This window comes from Eucyclogobius newberryi, unplaced genomic scaffold (assembly GCF_026437365.1).
Source record: "Eucyclogobius newberryi isolate DKJ021-1_F unplaced genomic scaffold, fEucNew1.0.hap1 SCAF_4, whole genome shotgun sequence".
NCBI lineage: Eukaryota > Metazoa > Chordata > Actinopteri > Gobiiformes > Gobiidae > Eucyclogobius > Eucyclogobius newberryi.
In genome coordinates, this window is record NW_027316056.1 from 14014377 (window position 1) to 14032600 (window position 18224).

Sequence of the window (18224 nt, forward strand, 5' to 3'; positions counted from 1 at the left end):
TACTAGTTCTATACAGTATTGTACATGTTCACATATGTATTTGATACATAGAAAAGGAGAGAGCAGAGCATCATCTCTTCTCTCTGAAGAAGCCTTTGGAGGTGCTGCTCTCTTTGATCGTGACCGTCAGGAGGTTTGCGGTCACGTCTGTCACCATGACATTCTCCATGGTCAGCAGAGAAGGCCTCCATGACACTTCAGCAGAGTCTTCATTCAGATGAATCGGGGATGAACGGTCCAAGAAATATGGCTTCTCCAACTGAGGTGGCTCAGAGGGAGGCCCAGGACTCAGGCCCAGTCTGGACTGGTGTTTGAAGGGGCTCAGGCAGTCTCTTGTCTTGTGTGAGTCCATGTGTGTCTGCTGAGAAAGTCTGCTGCGAGGAGAGTGGACATGATGGAAGTCAGCTCCAGACACAACTCTGCTTGAATCACGGTGATGTTTATGCTTCTCTGCGTGCTCATGTACCGACTTAACAACTCTGATCTGCCCTGAACTCTGAAGTTTGGGCATTTTAGTCTCCTGCTCCACGTGCTCCTCTGCTCTTCTCTTGTGGGACTCCGATGTTATAGAAGCGCCATCCCGGAAGTGTGGCTTAGGCTTCGGGCCTCTCTTTTTGGAGACCCTTAAATCAGAACTGGTGTGTGGAGGAGAGTATTGCAGGGCCAGCTCTTGAATAAGGAAGCTCTCTCCTCGATTAACGGTGCTGGGAGGGAAAATGGTCGGGACCACAGCCCTGAGGCCTTCCCGGGCCCTGGGTGGTGGCTCTGCATAGGGGTATGACACTCCTCTGAGAGCTTCACTTCTGAACACATAAGACCTGCTTTTATCTTTAGTCTCGGCCTGCAGGGAAATAAGACACATTTCCTGGATATAATTACAGGCTCAAACATGTTACCACAATTTAATCTAAATTATTACTACGACTGCGTGTTATTTATGAACAGGCCAAGCAGTCAGAGGCAAAACTAAGCACTCAAAAACATGAAGAATTTATTTCATTCAGTTTGAAGGCAATTACCTGACCTCTACCAACTATAAAACACGATGAAATATTGGCAGAAAAACAGCGCTCACATCAGTTTTTTAAACAAATGCCCTGGCAGCTCAGGTATTTAGAGCCAAATCAACGTTGCGCCATTAGACAATTTTCACGCTCCACTTTCATTAGAGGAAAATAGCTGCTAAAGTCACTAAAGAGATTACGAACATTTCTCTTTGTGACATTTAAAACTGCGCGGGCTTCATTTGCCGGCACAATTAAAGACTGACAAACGCATCCAAACTCAAACTTAGAACATCGCACTTAAAGGTATGTATGCAGTGCTAGAAATGAACATAATGAGTGTTAATTAGACGGAAGGGAAAAGGGACACAGGCCTACGGGACATGACAAGAAAAACACGCAGCATAATAATAACCTTCAGGAGGAACGTCTTGGGTTTTGGCCCCCTCTTCTTGGGCCCGTGCAGCTCCCTCTCACGCTCCCTGAACACAACACGGACCAGAGCAGCAGGTTTGAGTGTCACGGAGCAAAGTGCAGCACCGCGCGGGCACCGTTTATTTTATTAGACACATGGAAGGCGGCGGCGGCTGCTGCGGCCCTTGCGGCGCAAAAAGGCCAACAAACAAACGAGACAACAAAAAACACACTCACCTTTCCTCGAACGCGGCCAAGAGTCGAGAGTCCAGGATGTTCTCCTCGGGTTCCCACGTGCTGTATCTGCCCAAACAAACAAACAAACACACACAAACAAACAACAAGAACATTGCGTTAATAATCCAGGGAGGCTGCGCGGCGGCGGAGGAGGATAGCGGCGTTAGCCTGAGAGCTACACCGCGCGACACATTCCCAGACGCGGCGATCAAACCGTGCAACGCGCAACAACAAAAGAAGAAGAAGAAGAAGAAGAAGAAGAAGAAGAAGAAGGAGAAGGACTTACTTGGGGGACCAGCCTTTCCATTTGACGAGGAATTCCACCGTGCCCTGCAACAAAAAAAAACACTTGGTTAGCAGCTTGCAAGCGAGAACGTGAACCGCGCGCTGACACTTTACAGTAACAGTGGAAAAGAGAGGCGAGGTTTATTAGACTTGTACCTTCCTGATCCTCCGTTTGATGATCGACTCGGCGGCGAAGACCCGCTCTCCCACCGCGGACAGCTCCATGATCCGATCCGCCGCTAGCACAGTCTCCTCTTTCCTCCCGGAGCCGCGCGCTGGATTCCCCCGACAGACCATAATACTCGAGGACGGCGGCGGCGGCGTACGCGCAGTTTTTCGTACGTGGTTGCCGGGGAAACACAGTGGGATCTGAGGCGCGCATTGGTCGAGGCGTTGCTACGAGGTGGGGAGGAGAGTGGTGCGACCGCTGGTGGAGGGGGGGAATGAGCGGAGATGGCGTGTTCCTCCGCGGTTAATGGTCAGACAGACGTGCGGTTGCGGTTGAAAAAGCAGCGCGGGTGGAATGGTGTTTATGGAAATGCGCGCGTGATAAAAATGCACAGAAGAAAAGATGGTAGGCGGCTTTTGTGGACGCGAAGAAACGACGTGTTCTCAGGCTGTAGCTCGTGTCACATAAAAAGTAAACCCGCGTCAAGAGTTAATGTTGAATTAGTTTGTGTGACACAGGTTTACTTCCTCCTGCAGGGAAGAGTCCGGTCGTTTATTGCAATCAAATTAATTAAATCACCGCAAATGATTAAGGAGATGCGGGTGTTTGTAATGAGGAAGTGTTCAATTTGTCTCACATTTGGCTCATTTCGTGCGGTTGAAAGTGGCAGACCAGTTTTAACTGATCCGACTGTAAAGCACGGGACTCGTGCATTTGTGCAGTGAAACGTTCAATAATCCTGGAAGATTAAACAAACATTAGAGCCAAAAGGAACTTGGACTTGGGCCTACCAACCCTTGTTTTCACATGAAAATGTGTTTTGGTTATTAGTGCCTAAATGAAAATTATTGAGTGATTTTCATAATCTCAATGAATAAAAACAAACAAAAACAACAACAATATATCATGTCTCATCACCGTGCATCATTTTAACGCGCAAAATTGCCCGCGTTTAACTTTTGAAATTCCATTTGCAGCTGTATTCAGTAAAGTCCATTATGAAACACACAGGACCGTGGACCCGGCCGGGTGGAGCTGAATTTAGCCCCAAACATACAAGGCCTTTGATGACAAAAGCTTATACTCTTTATATTATTGGCTATTGTCACCACTATAAAAATATGTGTGAGAAAAAAAACATTGTTTTTGACGGTCTTTAGCACATAAAAGTATTTTTATTTTGGCAAGATTCAGCTAAAAGTTTAACAAAATGTCTGATTCTGGTTTAAACAATTGGTGTGAAGGTCGGCGCTGCTTCAAGATGGAACAGGCCTGTTGTTTGTGTCACTGTAGGTCATTGCCCAACACAATCAACACATGTGTTTGGTTACTCAATAGACCTAAGACAAAAATAAGAGAAAAAAGGAAGAGAAACTTCTTCTTTTTTTGGGCCGGCCAGGTTTCAGGGAAAGGAACTTTTTAGTGCTACTCAAATTTTTTTTTTAAAATAATGTAATGATCATGGGCAAAGTGAGAGCTTGGGTGTAGCTTTTCCTTTATAGAAATAAAAATAAACATAATAATAATATTAATTATTATTATTATTTTTATAAAGCACTATTTAGCACCAAAAAGAGATGAGCTCATGTGGCCTTGAGAAAGCTGTTTCAAAGGACAGAATTGTTCAAGATATTGTGAGTTTAAGGTCATAATAAGGTGCGTAATGTGCAAATAAGTAATACAGCCCAAATAGAGCTATACAAATAATACACGTTTGAGTGAAAGGAAATTGTTAAATTTGATAGTGGTTGCACTTCTATCTGTGAAGACAATATCCAGCGAAAATAATTAAGACTGCCAATGCGCGCGTGGCGCGGGTCCTTTCGTAGTCCAATTAATCAAGAATAACCATTTGAAAGAGTATAGTTCAGTAAGATGTCATTCTAACACATCTGACCCCGCGCCTCAGACCCCATGGCAAAAGTGCGCGCGCTCTAAAACACATTTGTATTTTTACACGTGCACTTTTCACCTGCGCGTGAGACCCAGAGCTCTATTGATGTGGAGCAGGAACAAAGGCGCGCGCTCTGTTTAATGCACGAGCCGCACAGACACGCACTGAGCTCATTCATTAAGTGGCTTTCGTTTTTTCAGGTTCCGTGCGTGTTAATAACCTCGAGCACGAGCACACGGAGGAAGATGGGCGCTGCCGCGCGGTGGATGCTATTGGTCTGCGCACGCTGCACTGCAGCACGCGGCCGCGCCAGACTCCATTGGTTGCCTTGTATCTGGGCAAGAAGCAATTCTTCTACTCTCTCTTTCCCTGTGAGGGCAGCCCTGGCACATACTGCACTTCAGAGAGACTGGCAGGGTGTGTTTCAGGCAAATGCTTTACGCATCACAGCCCGACTCACATGTGCCGACCATGGGGTCATCTTTAGATGTCCACTTTAACAATTTAGACTGCGGATGGTGCGTGTAAGCACAAGGTCCTGCTCTCAAAGATAGATCTGTGCATTAGGGTCGGGCCTGTCTGCGTGTCCTGCAGCGTCACGTGCTGTTGATCTCACTGAAGACACGCGCTGACGAGGCGCCAGATCTAGTAAAGACGTGGAGCAGGTTTCGTTCTTAAGGCCTTAAGACCTTTTATTTGGCCCCTGAGTGGATCTGTGTGGGGCTGGTGCTCGCTCAGAGCAGATGTGTGAACGCGCACGGTCGCTGTGTCACGGAATTCGCGTGCCCAATCCCAGCGTGGACCGGACGCGCCCGGACGCACGCTTTCATGGTTGATGATGTTGGTCATCATTACATGGAAACTCAGAGGAATCAAAGAAGACGTGGCACGCAAAGCCCTGGGTTTACATCAGGCCCATGGTCTGATCCTGTGAGAAGCTCCACACGTTATGGGGCTCGTTTGGTCCGTAAGCCTATTTGTTATACCCCTTCTCTCTATCTTGAATCACCAAATTTACTTCTCTTTTGTTAGAACTAGAATAAGTTAGAACTTATAAGAACCGTCTCTGAAGGGACCGGAGGCCCTTTTTCCTAAAGCAGGACATCTTCTCACTGCTGTCCACTTGTAAATATTGATAGAGGAGGGTTGTTTCTGACTCGGCGCCTGTAGAGAAGTTTGTAGAAGAAATGTGAGGAGAGCTGGCTCCTCAAAGGGTTTTCATTTAGTCTTTATGGACATGCGTTTCTCTTAATGTCAGTATGAAAGTTTTAATGTCAGCTGTAGGCCTAACTGTCAGCTGTAGGCAGCTGTAGGCCTGATAGTCAGCTGTAGGCCTAACTGTCAGCTGTAGGCCTAACTATCAGCTGTAGGCCTGATAGTCAGCTGTAGGCCTAACTGTCAGCTGTAGGCCTAACTATCAGCTGTAGGCCTGATAGTCAGCTGTAGGCCTAACTGTCAGCTGTAGGCCTGATAGTCAGCTGTAGGCCTAACTGTCAGCTGTAGGCCTGATAGTCAGCTGTAGGCCTAACTGTCAGCTGTAGGCCTAACTGTCAGCTGTAGGCCTGATAGTCAGCTGTAGGCCTAACTGTCAGCTGTAGGCCTAACTATCAGCTGTAGGCCTAACTGCTGTGCACAAAAAAGCCACAGGTCAAGCAAAGAAAGAACCGTCCCGTTATTTCCGCGCGTCTCTGGGATTTCCTCGAGCGCGTGACCGGAACAGCTGCTCACATTGACCGGATATTAACTAACACGTCAGCAAAGGAAGTCTGCAGAATTGTGCGTGTCAATCCAAACCAATTTACCACTTTGGTTTGAAATGTTTTAGAACGTATTCGTTTGTTGTAAAAATGGGTCCAGCCGCTCAGGGCTTTTGTGATTCCGTGAGGAGGGACAAAGGAAGGTTACATTTACACTGATTTAACCGGTGATGAATGATCCAGAGGTAAACACACCCGCCCTGTACTTCATTTCTCTTAAAGTTGTGTTTTGCTTTTCACATGCAGTATCAGACCAACGTTGTAGAAGCCTTTTCCCTGAGAGTGCTGCAGACCTTGTTTTTATCAGCAGGCTATAAATCATTGTATTAAAATCTTGCTTATTTCGTGACAAAATATCTTTCTAACCTTGAGAACTAAATATACTATGAGAGCCTTGCCATTTTGGCAGATTTATGAAGGCAAATGGCTGTCATGCTCTGAGGACTCTTTGGCAAATGCAATTGCCTAAAACAATATGTCAAGTCTTTAAAGTCTAAACATTCCATAATTCACTAGAACAATATACTTCATTGTCCATCTCTGTCGGGTCTATTGTGATTGGTGCATTTTTCATGTTGTAACTTGCTCTCCAAAGGCAGCAATGGCGTGACCTGCTGTCACTACAGCCCACATACAAATAGCAGGTCTAAAAATAACCCAGAGCCTCTGTAATAATCCTGACCTCACCGCCTTCACTGCCACAAATAGTGTCACATTCTAACTACTCCAAACCAGTGACTAGACTTTGTGCTACTTTAACATCACAATATATATCTACAACTACAATGTGTCTTTAAATAGCATCAAAAGGTCTAGAATTGAAGACCAAAACTATAATTCAATTTAAGAACTAAATGGAGCGAGGAGGGTCAGTGGTTTGCATTTTCCCTTCAAGCCTCTCGTGCTTGAACCAGAGCCTTGCCGGCTAAAACTGACCCCCACAATTACATTAGATGATTAAAAAATAATTACAAGCATTTATTTAGAGAAATAAATAACAAATGTGGCATTTTCATTCCAAGAACTATTTTCCAATAATTTGTTTTGGATTTTTACTATTTCATTTGCACAAATTATTCTATTTCTATTTCTATACCCTTTGACCTGACAAAGCCCTGGGGACCCCCTCCTATATCTGGCCCCCCCTTTGGGGTCCCTGCCCCTCAGATTGGAGACTACTGACCGATAATGATTCAAGCACTGAACCAGGAAAGTAATGGATGCTTACTTTTTCATGGAGACTCCACAAACAGCCCATAGATCTGTCAGATCACCTTGTAATGCACTTAACACAACCCAGCCCCACAGAAGACACACCCACACATTATACTTGCAAATAAGTTTTATTATTGCAAAATGTAGAGGAGCCCTCAAACAGCAGTGTTAGTGCTGTAGAGCAGGGCAAGAAAGAACAGACGGATCAACCCGACTGCAGAGCTGATGCCAACAAAACTGTATGAAACCTTTAGAAGAACAGTTAAAGTTTCCACGTGTAGAACGTTCTTTTCTACAAGGAAGTTATTGTTTTACCTGGAATGTTCCACAGAAAACTAAACACTCTCCCTAGAGACAAGCAGGTGACACACCCAAAGCAAGTAGTTATAAATAATGTCATTGAATAAATGAAGGATAGATCCGTCTATATCACACTGTGGAACATTCCGGTCAAGCAGAAAACTTGCATCTTGCACTTTTACATAGAGGATGGTTGTCGGTTTGAGTCCTATTGCATTTTTGAAGCTTTTGTTGAAGAAATTGGATTGTTTTCGTCTTATGTCAGTTGATTCAATATAACAGGTAATGTGAGAAAAAAATGTGTGAAGAAAATTATATTTATATAAAATCATGTTAGCCACAGAAACTAAAGGCGACTTGTTAACGGTGAGGTTTAGTTCAGTAAGTGACATCGACTCAAAACGGCCACTTTCAGCTAAACATTTGATTAAATTATGACAAAGAAACCTCATATATATATATATTTAAGTTGTCAAAGTTAAGTGATTATATTCTTCAACCTTAAGCTGGCTAAGAATAGGAAAACAAATGACCAGTCACGGTTCAACAACAAATAGAATAAATAATACATTTGGAAGTGACTTGTGCCAAGTTTCAGATTTAAAGATTCAAAATACACCAGATGTAGATGTAAATTTAAACAAAGGAGCTTTTTTGGGAGAAAACTAGACTGTCAAATGAACACCAGCTTAACATGACACAGCAGCATCAGTCCTCACATTTCACACACAACACAGTGTCATTTACCATGTTTCCATATATTTGTTTCATTTTCTTTTACAAAATCAACATCTGAAATGACTATATAACTCAAACATAGAAAAGTTAAAAGTATGTACATGGATAAGTGCAACTTTGTCTAAGATTCTGTACTTTTAAGATAAGTTAGATGAGCTTCACTTGGATTAGAACAGATACTGCATGTGACCGACCTCCAGGCAGAGCTTATGAGAAATACTATGCAAATAATACAAAACAAAGAGTTAAGTCTTGTATCCAAACTTTACAAAAAGGGCAAGTTCATTTGTACATTCAAGCATCACTATGCTGCAAGTACTATGCCAGGAAAGATATTCACCTTCACCACAATTTCTTATATTTTTGCATTGATCGAGATGAAAACAAAGCAAAACGAAGACGACCAAAAAACTGGAAACATCCTTTTACGTTCCATCATCGCCCTGATGAAGACACGTTAACAGTTGAAACGCGTCAGCTTCGGGAAGCTAATAAAGGGATTTAATTTCACACTACAGAGCCTCGGATTCCTTTCATGACTGCTGCCACATCGTCTGCTAACAATACAGCAAGTCTTTCTTCTGTTCATGCTTTTAATTTCCTTCTTTCATTGTTAAACTACTGTATTATAGCCGTTTTGATAGCTTTATAAACTTTGGTATGTGTGCAGGTTAAAACAGCAAAGTATTAGTTAAACAGGAAAACTAAAAGCGAATGAAAAGCACGGTCTGAAAAGATTTAGGACTTCTCGGATTTTAGGAGGCATAAATGCAAAAACACAAGAAATCCAGAAGGCTGCACACCCTTTTCCCTTCCCCCACGGCCCCATACAGAACCATCCAGACCAGCTACGCCGTCACAAACTCCTTAAACGTCACGGTGAGGCAGTTGGTGGTGATGTCCGTGATCACAATGTTCCCGAGAAAGGGCTGGAAAGCGGGAAAGTGCACGTCTTTCCTCTTGTTGTGGTCGCTCTGGGACAAAGGCCTGGCATTACTCTCCTCCTCCGTTTGTTGCGCGACGACGCTCTGTGGCTCCGTCTGCTCTCGCGCTTCAGACCGAGTTAACGCGTCGACGGCCTCGGGGAGAAGCTCGACGCGGTCCGCTGTCGAGACGCCGGACTTCGATTTGTCCATACTCAAGTCCATAGGCTCGTCCTGGTAATCGCAGTCGGGTAGTAATTGACTGTCGGGGAGACTTTGCGTTGTCGTTTGCGGGGACGGCGAGCGAGAGTGGGTAAGAGTTCTCAAAAAACGCTTTCTCGGTGCGTTCTGTTCAGTGTCTAGTGCGTCGGGAAGGTGTCGTTTCAGTGTCGGAGGTGCTCTCTGGGTAACTTCTTCTTCTTCTTTCTCTCCCGAAGGCGAGGAGACAAGATTAGTTGTGGTTGTCAGCCCTAAAGCCTCATCCACGAGAAGCTGGCCGCGACCTTCGACCCCGACATGTTTATCCTGCGCCGTCACAGTTGGCTCAGTTTGAGAAATCTCCCTTTTCTCTTTCAGGCAGTTCCCGCTTTCAAGCCCCAAGGTCGATTTGTCTTTGGATAATTTTGTAAATCCGGTCATGAGTCCGAGCTTTTTGACGAGCTTCATCTTCTTGATGTGGTTCTCCGTGCTGCTGTCCGGCACCTGCTTGTCCGAGTCGACTTTCACCCCGTCCGATTTGATGCTGTTCTCCATGTATTTGCTCATGACGATCACAATACGTCCGTTCTTATTCTTGTTTTTGACTATTTTTAGTTTCCCGTTGCGGACGTCGTTGCTCTGCGTCACCACGTCCTCCTTTGGTTTCACCTTCTCGCCGTCTTTGTGCCCGTTCAAATCCGCCGGGAGCTTTTTCAACTCCATTGTAATATCCTTTATTTTAGTCAAACAACCCGAGTCCTTGTCCCGCACCCATTTCTGCTGCAGGACGGGGGGGAGATTGTACCCCTTGTTGGACAAATCCGGGACTTTGACGTCTTTGGGTTTGACGAAAACCGCCTCGTGACTTTTGATGTCCGGCTGGTAGTGGTGGTGCTTCTTGCTGTTGAGCTGGTAGTAGAACTTCTTGGCGTTGGGTTGGTCGGCGTCGCGGTCCTGGGGCAGCGGCTGGTACGGGTGGTGCTTTTTGCTGTTCAGCTGGTACTGCATCTGGATGGAGTTGGACTTCTGGTGGCTCTCCTCCTCGCAGATGTCGGCCAAAATGTTGGATCTCAGGGCAAACGAGGGGACCTGGGAAAAAACAGTGAAATAATTTACGAGATGGACGGACACGGAAAGAAATGTACAATGCAAAGACTATAAAAAGGTCTAAAAAAAAAAACTCTAGAGTCATTTGAAATCATGTTTTCATCCCATTTCGCTCCAGTCATGTCCAGGTTTTCTCTCAGTTACACGTTGCTCCCGATTTAACCTTTGATCGATGTTTTCAATTAGTAACGCAGAAGCAACACTTTTGATTGATTCTTATTTTTTCTCTTCTTTTCTTTCAGATTTTGGGAACTTGTTACTTATGTTTGGCCTCGTAGTGCCTCAAAGTATGTGAAAACAGTCAGATATATCAAACAAAAAGCATTCTAGTAAATCTGAATAGCCTTTATAGCTCTTAAAAACGATTCTTTTAGATGTTACGTCCATGTTTTGCTACTAGAGGTTACAAGTGAGTGTACTCTCTGAGCCACACCCAAACCTGGACAAATGAGCCAGACTGACATTTAGTATAAAGGCTGTGCCACGCTAAATCAACTTGAAAACAGGAGCAAAAATGTTGCTGATAAAGAACTACAATTACATTAGAATACACTGGGAATGATTTGAATAGTGCCGAAGGTGCAGCCTCACAAAGACTGAGCCGTGAAAAATGAACAGATTTGTCTCGGGATTGAAGTCGGGCTGTCGGGGGCTGCATAGATGTGTCTAGACAACAACACAACGCCATGTTTCAAATGAGGCCCGCGAGGATGTGCTCAGAAACCGTGTGTGGAATGTGTGAAGAGGTCCGTCTGCAGTGACCTCACGCTGACACCGGCCATACTCCAGGTTTCGGCGAGTAAAATGAAAACGTTTTAAGACGTAACTTTCCACGTATGATCAAAACTTTATGGACCACAAGGGAAATAAAACTACTGCTTGATTTGATGCAAAATATGAATGTTGTTTCCTTATTTGTTCAGTGTGTTTTGTTACTGTGCCTTAAAGTTCTCCTGACACTATGAAGCATGAACTTTTAGCGTTTTAAAACATAATTATTACAGACAAAATGCCAACTGCATTGTACATTTGAATGGCTCCTTGACATGCATAAAATAGGAAACGCTATTATCGTGAGTGTTTTGAATATTGAATAAACATATTACCTCAAAAATAATAAAAACCCTGTTACTAATCAATATTTAAACTACTATAAATCGCAAAGCAAATAAATAAATAATATTCTATGAGTTATGACAATAGTAGGGCCTTTAGCCATTTTTGTTGCTTAATCAGTCGAAGGCATCTTATTTTATTTAGATTATAAGGATTTATATATGGATTTATATAGAGCAGCAAAAAGGAGAAGGCATGGAGTGAGTTGGCTGAAGATCTGGGAGTTTTCACATGTAAATATGCAGTTTCCTTGTACTTTGCTGCGTACATAAAGCGTGCATAAACTCCAGTGCAGTGTTATGAGTGCAATTTGATCAGATACATAAAGATACTTAATCTTTTGCCTTTTTAGTTGACTAGATCGGCAGGAAATGTCTTTAGTCGACCAGGAATTTCTTTAGTTGACTACTTTAGCATTAGGTTGAAATACAATTACAATTTTAACATATAAAGACATAAAACAATGCTAAAATATCGTCTGTTTAAAGTGTAATTGTGTGTGTGGCATCAAAGTAGGTATTGATTATGTTGTGAGGTTATAAAGCTGCACATCCCAGACAATGTGAATAAAAGAAAATAAAGGGTTGTTTGACCATGGTGTCATTAAAGCGTGAATTATTGTAAAATTGTAAGGTTTCTTCTCACAGCAACCGTAAAACTAAAGTGCATTTGACATTGTGACATCCTGAGACCTGCCCCTCGTCCTGCTGGGACCCTCTCCGTCTGAGCCCCTTCCCACAGAGTGACATTTCTGCTCTGACCTCAGCTCAGAGGAATGTCACTGTGGCTTTGTGTCCCGTCACTGACTTTACCCCATGTGTTACATCAACACCCTCCAGAGGGGAACAAACGCCGCTCACTGGGGTTCCCCTCGCCCTTTCTACACTGGATGGACACGAGTATGGGTCTTATTATTTATTACCAGAGATCAAACTGTTTGATCCTTTTATTTTCAATGATCACCACAAAGTATCGCGATTGGTCTTGTATCGTTTAGTTCAGGATTGTGTCAGAATGTTCAGTTTGCCTCATTTTAAACCAATGAAGATTTATCTTATCAACTATAGTGTGATAAATGTGTTTCCCAGTCGTGATGTAACCGGCTTATCTGGTTGTTTCACGGCTCTTCTGTTTACTTTTTTAATATTGTTTTTAGCAAATGTTACTGTATGTCTACAAACCTTTAGGACGTGTCGTTTTTTTAACCTTTTCTTTCAATCCCAAGCTCTATTTAACTGTTTTAATCTGTTCTATAATGTGACCTTGAAGACTTTGAAATGCACCAAGAATGAATAATATTATCATTACAGCAAGTTTGATCTTCCCGTTTAGTATTTACATAAGTCTTTTCAGTTTGCACAGAACAACTTTTGGCTGATTAAGTGTATTATTTTGAATCTAAAACGATGCTTTTTGAAAATCCTCATCATTTCTAAGTCTCATTTTGCTCCTGTCGGTGGGTGTTCAGACTCTCACCTGAACCAGGAGGTGCTTGGGCTTGGGTCCTCTCTTGCGGAAGCCCGTGAGCTGCTCCTGTCGCTCCCTGTGGGAAAAGAAAACAGCGGCCAATTAGAGCAGTGTCTCCAGAGATGAGTGTGCGTCGCCTGGCAACAACACGTCACGGGTGTCCTCCTCTGGTGCGCATTAGCAGAGCGGGAGGAGGGGAGGAACTTAGCCTAAAATGATGGCTACCGGTCCCTGTAGTTTCAATCAGCCCGGTTTAATTTACATTTTCAAAACATGTTTATCACAAGTATCAAGTTAAAACGAATGATGACAAGAAAACCAGACATTATCACTTTAAAACACTCGTGACATGTAGATAAATATAGATAAATACATGTTCGAAAAGGAGTGGCTGACAGTAAAAATGTATTTAATCCCACCCCTATTTTGTCAATAAATGACATTTATACCTTCTGTTCAAACATGTTTGTTTACTGAGGGCAGTTTAAAATCATGTATGCAAAGTCTTATTGGAAACGTGTAAATGATGAATGAAGTTGTATATTTTAATTCTATGTAAATCACTTTGAGTTGTGTGTTTACATGAGAGGTGCACTGCAAATCAACTTGATTTGACTAAAACCAAATCAACCATGACTTGATCTTGTGTTTGCTGGTGAAATGCTAATGTTGACAATGTGCCAGGAACCGAAATGTGAAAGAAGAGGACGGTGGACAGTGCTGCGCGTGAGAAAATGTGGGGGAAAATGAAGAAGAGACAGTTTTGTCTGCACTTATCCAAATGCGTAAGCAGTTTTTGCTCTTTTGTCCAAATACGCAGTCAAAATGAAGAGTTCAAGGTTAATTCTTTGCACGGCACATTCGATCAAATCTAATAAATTTTTCACACGTCGACAGTAGTTTACAAAGCAAGTTATTGTAGGATAATTATGAGGAATTATGAGGAAATTCTTGGTCGTTTAAAGATATGTCCTGCCGATCGATCAGCTGACAAACTATTCTCTCATCATCAAGACAATAACTGCACTGCCATTTACACAATAAGGTTATGAAAAATGCAGAATAAACTCAAAGTCTTCTCATTTCCTCTGTCGTCCTCATAAATCCTTCTAATCTAAATAATCGGTCGACCACGACACCATTGACCGATAAATCACCTAAAGAGCATCAGCGTTAATACAGTCAACCAGTTTAACTTTATGGCACGCAATTCTAGATGACAACTCCCGGTACATTCATTCTTCTCTCCAGCTTCTGCTTACGACCATAACTTTATTCCTAGACAAAATAAAAAAAAAACATACAATTTCACCGGAAAGTTGGTGTCTGAGAAATGATTCTCCTCTTGAAACACGGTAGAAATGTCCTTTTTCCTGTATAAAATAAACTTACTCTGTGAATCTCATCATATTTGACCCGGTAACACCTTTTTAAATTCACTTTTACCTCTTGCTTTTCATTCCCGAGCCTTCGCACACACACAAAACACACACACGTACTGACACTGCAAGGTTTTTTTCAGACTTAAACTGCTCCGGCCCAGGTCTGACTCTAAAAGGAGTAACTCAACACTACAGACAGAATGATGTCAGGCCCCTCCCCCCCGCGCCACACTCCCTCACATCTAATTACAATGACGACTCGGTGTATTTTCATAGCCCGGCATTCAGACAATTTGGCTCCCCGGGGAGAACGGCAATTAGTTTCAATAAAGTCGCCCCTTTCGCAGAGCAAGGTAATGGCTGAAACAGACACGGGCCGGTGCGGTTTGTTTGCTCTGGAAGCGAGAGAGTGACAGAGGACAGGTGAACGTGCGGGAAATGATGGACGAGAAGCATCAGCACAACGTCATGGCCATAAGGCGTGACGTTAAATATTGACGCATTTCAAAAGGTTGGTTTGCACATTCAAGGGGGTAATTTGAGCCTGTTGGTTAATCATGCAAATATAAACATCCTTGTCAAACCGCCTAAGAAATCCTGCTCATGAACCAACAACGGATTGGAAGATATGATGCATCTTAGAGTGGATATATTTGGTATTTTAGTATCATGATAATATGTCTCAAAATGTATCACTGCATTGCCTCAAAGCTATTATCGCTAATCCTTGCATACACAGCAGTATCAAAACAGTTATTTATAGTGTTTGACTATAAAAGACCTGGTAGAGTCTAAAATCATTGCTTTGGTCAGTGTTTTCCCCAAAAATAGAGGTGGCTTTGTACAGTATTTGAATAGCAAATGTGCTTTGTAGTGCATTTTATGTCCTCCATAATGCTTTTGTATGATCATTTTGTCTTAAATAGAGTCAAAATGGTTCTAATTGGGGAAAATACTACTAAAGGAACACTGGTACACACTAATAGGGGGCATTGAAGAGTGAGACAATGCTTAGGGGACAATGACACGTCAATGACTCACAACTGATTCAAAAGTGCAGAAGAAGGAACAAGAATTAAACATGTCTATTTATAAACTTTTGAATATTTCATTATACAAAAAATAGAATATTCAAAAGCTCTTTATTGGGAGAAATTGGGCTTTTACTGGTAATTTGAGAAAGAAAATCGACGTAAAATCAACAAAAGAAGACATAAATGTAAAGTAATTCAAAAATAATGACAAAAAACAGTCTTTATGAGATGTGAAAGTGATGGAAATGTCAAGAAAGGCAAGAAGTGTAATAATATTGTACTAATAATGTATTGAACAGACTATATACAAGTAAATTAATCATATAAAGCGATAATCTTGGCTGTATATACTGTATACTTTTGATCAAATGATAAGGAAACAGAATGCATAAAAAGAGGTTACTGAACAATGGGGAAAAGGGGTGGGAACATGTCTGTATCCGTTTATTTATAGACCATAAGTGTTATGAATTAATAATGTTGTCTTTAGGGTCTATATGTCTGAGGAAAAGACCACTTGAATCAATATGTTATTGTCCACATTGATTTTGGACTCGCAAACAAACCCACGAACCAAAATATGGGTCCTACTTAAATGTAACGTTGTTCTTTAAGATAAGATAAGCCTTTATTTGTCCCACAATGGGGAAAATCCAGTGTTGCAACACAGAGCAGGTATAGAAATATAATAATAAAAAACAGATAACTGTATTGTAGAAAAACTAAAAAACCTCTTATACTCTTAATAAAAATGATAATAACAATCTTATTTACAGCTGTTATATTGACAGAGAATATTGCACCAGGATGAGTGGCATGATGTCACAGTATTGCACATGGTTATGAAGATGAGTGACACATGTTCAGGGCTGACAGTGTTTGTTGTAAAGTCTGACAGCAGCAGGAAGGAAAGACCTGTGAAACCTTATTAAAACATAAAGTGACTAACGGATACAATAATACAGTATCCTTCACGTGTAGGATTTCAGAGCAGACGATTGCCTACATTGTGTTCATAATCGCTTGCTCCGACGGCCAATTAGCCAAACGAGAGCTTCGTTGGGCATTCAGGCGGAGAGCGGCGCAATAGGCAGATAACGCAGGTGCATCACGTGACCAACACCGGATCACTCTGCGCCGGCAAACACCAGATATCAGGTGACCCGCGGCAGAGAGAGCCGAAACAGCGGAGACTCGGGCTGTTTGTGCGGACGACACCGACCCGAGTTTAACCCGGATCCGGCGACACAGGCCTTGATCCCGAACACTCACTGTGAGATTAGACAGGCGCTGAACGAGTGGGCCTTAAGTTTAACCTTTGCCACCGTGTTGTCAGGTTAGTATCAACTGTCTAAGCGGAGAGGGAAGGTCATCTCCTCCCAGGATTAAAAAAAAAGGCAGCGTGTGTTGTTTCAGAAGGTTCAAGGTGCGGATGACAGGTTGTTAGGCAGGCGGGAGGGGGGAAAACGCACACAAAAACCCAAATAAATGTGTCAAATGAATGATTGCGGTCCAACTGGTCTTACTTGAGATTTAATAAGAGGTTGTTAAACAAAGCTTTGTGTTGTGATTGCGTGGATGTTGCTGGCTCTAATCACGGCATAAGAATGTAATAACAAAACAAGACAGATTCCACATTCAAGAGGTTTGTTTCGCTCAACTTCAGATCATATCATAAAAAAGCCCAAGGACATCAGATGTGTCCTGGGACAAGTTTGTGCCAGTTTGGGGAGTTATTGCGTTACATTTACAGTTAAAGAAAGACACTTGACGCGGGTTTATTACCTGTCTTGAAACGCATCCAGAAGTCTTGGGTCCAGAATGTTCTCTTCTGGCTCCCAAGTGTTGTATCTTAAAGAGAAAGAACATTGTATACAATAAGTGAGGCATCTGTCAAAAGCTGTGGACATTTGCCTCATGTGCAGCAATGCGTGGCAGAGCAGTGGAGTTTCGGCCACGCTGTAACTCGTGTTTGCTCTGACTGTTCGGTAAACATGACGCTACGGCACTCGCTGTCCCCGGGGGGCGCAAGTGCCAAATGTGCGTAGTAACTTTTACGCACGGAGCAGAGGCGCGTCCCCCTGATCATCTGTAGATGTACGAACACGCGCCTCCATTACAGCCGTGTCTCCTTCTTAATTGGCACACTGGGGATCGCACACGTCGTAAAACTACATCCATCATCGCGGCCGAGGCTCCCAAGTGCCAAAAGCAAAGCCAAAAAAAAAAAAAAACAGCAGCCAAATAAATTCCACTGTGAATTATGACCACTTCTTGCCATTTGGAAATTCATGACTTACTTTGGAGACCACCCTCGCCACTTGACCAGATACTCGATCCTCCCCTGTGAAGGCAGAGAAACGGACAATCAGCACAGAAAATAAAAAGGATAAGGACACTTTACGCAGCAGCATTGCGCGGTCAGCAGAGAAATGCACATGTCAAATCCACAAAGCAGAAGGAGGAGGCTCGCGCGCGTCCCCCTCCGCCCCGGGAACAAACGTCCTTCACAAACCTTTCTGCTGCGCTTCTTCTCGATGCTCTCCACCGCAAAGACGTGCTCTCCCGCGGCGGGCAGCTCCATCTCTCCCCCCCCCAGAAAACGAAATCAAATTAATCCTCTGCGCGCGTGTCCGGTGATGTCCCGCGTGCGTGTTAATCCAGTACGTGTCCCGATGTGGAATTGGGGGAATAAAAAACACACCCCGCCGCCGCGTCCTCTCCGTGAGTTCCCGGTGCTGCCGCTTCTTCCCTCGGAGTCTCGCTCTGCAGCCGAGTTGAGCCGCAGCAGAAAACACTTCATGCAAATCACACTGGCTGTGACGTAGAGGGGGGCGGTGCCCGCGCGCGGGGGTGGTTCCCTCTGACGCGTTCACGGGCAGTGGGACGGGAGGGCATCGGGACGCGTCGGGGATCAATTGTGAGATCGCAAAGAGAAACAAACACACAGACAGACAGACAAACAAACAGACAGATAGACAAAC

General features: G+C 43.3%; 2 protein-coding genes across 2 annotated transcripts in view; both read right to left on the minus strand.

Moving 5' to 3' along the window:
* The window catches only part of cbx8b (chromobox homolog 8b), a 2496-nt gene extending 297 nt beyond the window's left edge, over positions 1-2199 (minus strand). The window contains exons 1-5 of the mRNA XM_072462465.1: positions 2097-2199; positions 1942-1985; positions 1656-1721; positions 1420-1486; positions 1-841 (exon numbers count right to left, since the gene is read on the minus strand). The exon at positions 1-841 is cut by the window's left edge and continues 297 nt beyond it. Of these exons, the coding sequence (XP_072318566.1) occupies positions 71-841; positions 1420-1486; positions 1656-1721; positions 1942-1985; positions 2097-2165 (1017 nt within the window). The 5' untranslated portion in view covers positions 2166-2199 and the 3' untranslated portion in view covers positions 1-70. The remainder of the gene's footprint in view (positions 842-1419; positions 1487-1655; positions 1722-1941; positions 1986-2096) is intronic.
* Positions 2200-7084: 4885 nt separating this feature from the next.
* On the minus strand, positions 7085-17863 carry LOC140377150 (E3 SUMO-protein ligase CBX4-like). The gene is made up of 5 exons (XM_072462464.1): positions 17756-17863; positions 17541-17584; positions 17026-17091; positions 12834-12900; positions 7085-10223 (listed from the first exon to the last, which is right to left on the minus strand). The coding sequence occupies exons 1-5, from the start codon at positions 17822-17824 to the stop codon at positions 8862-8864; spliced, it is 1608 nt and encodes a 535-aa protein (XP_072318565.1). The 5' UTR covers positions 17825-17863; the 3' UTR covers positions 7085-8861.
* Positions 17864-18224: the final 361 nt, after the last annotated feature.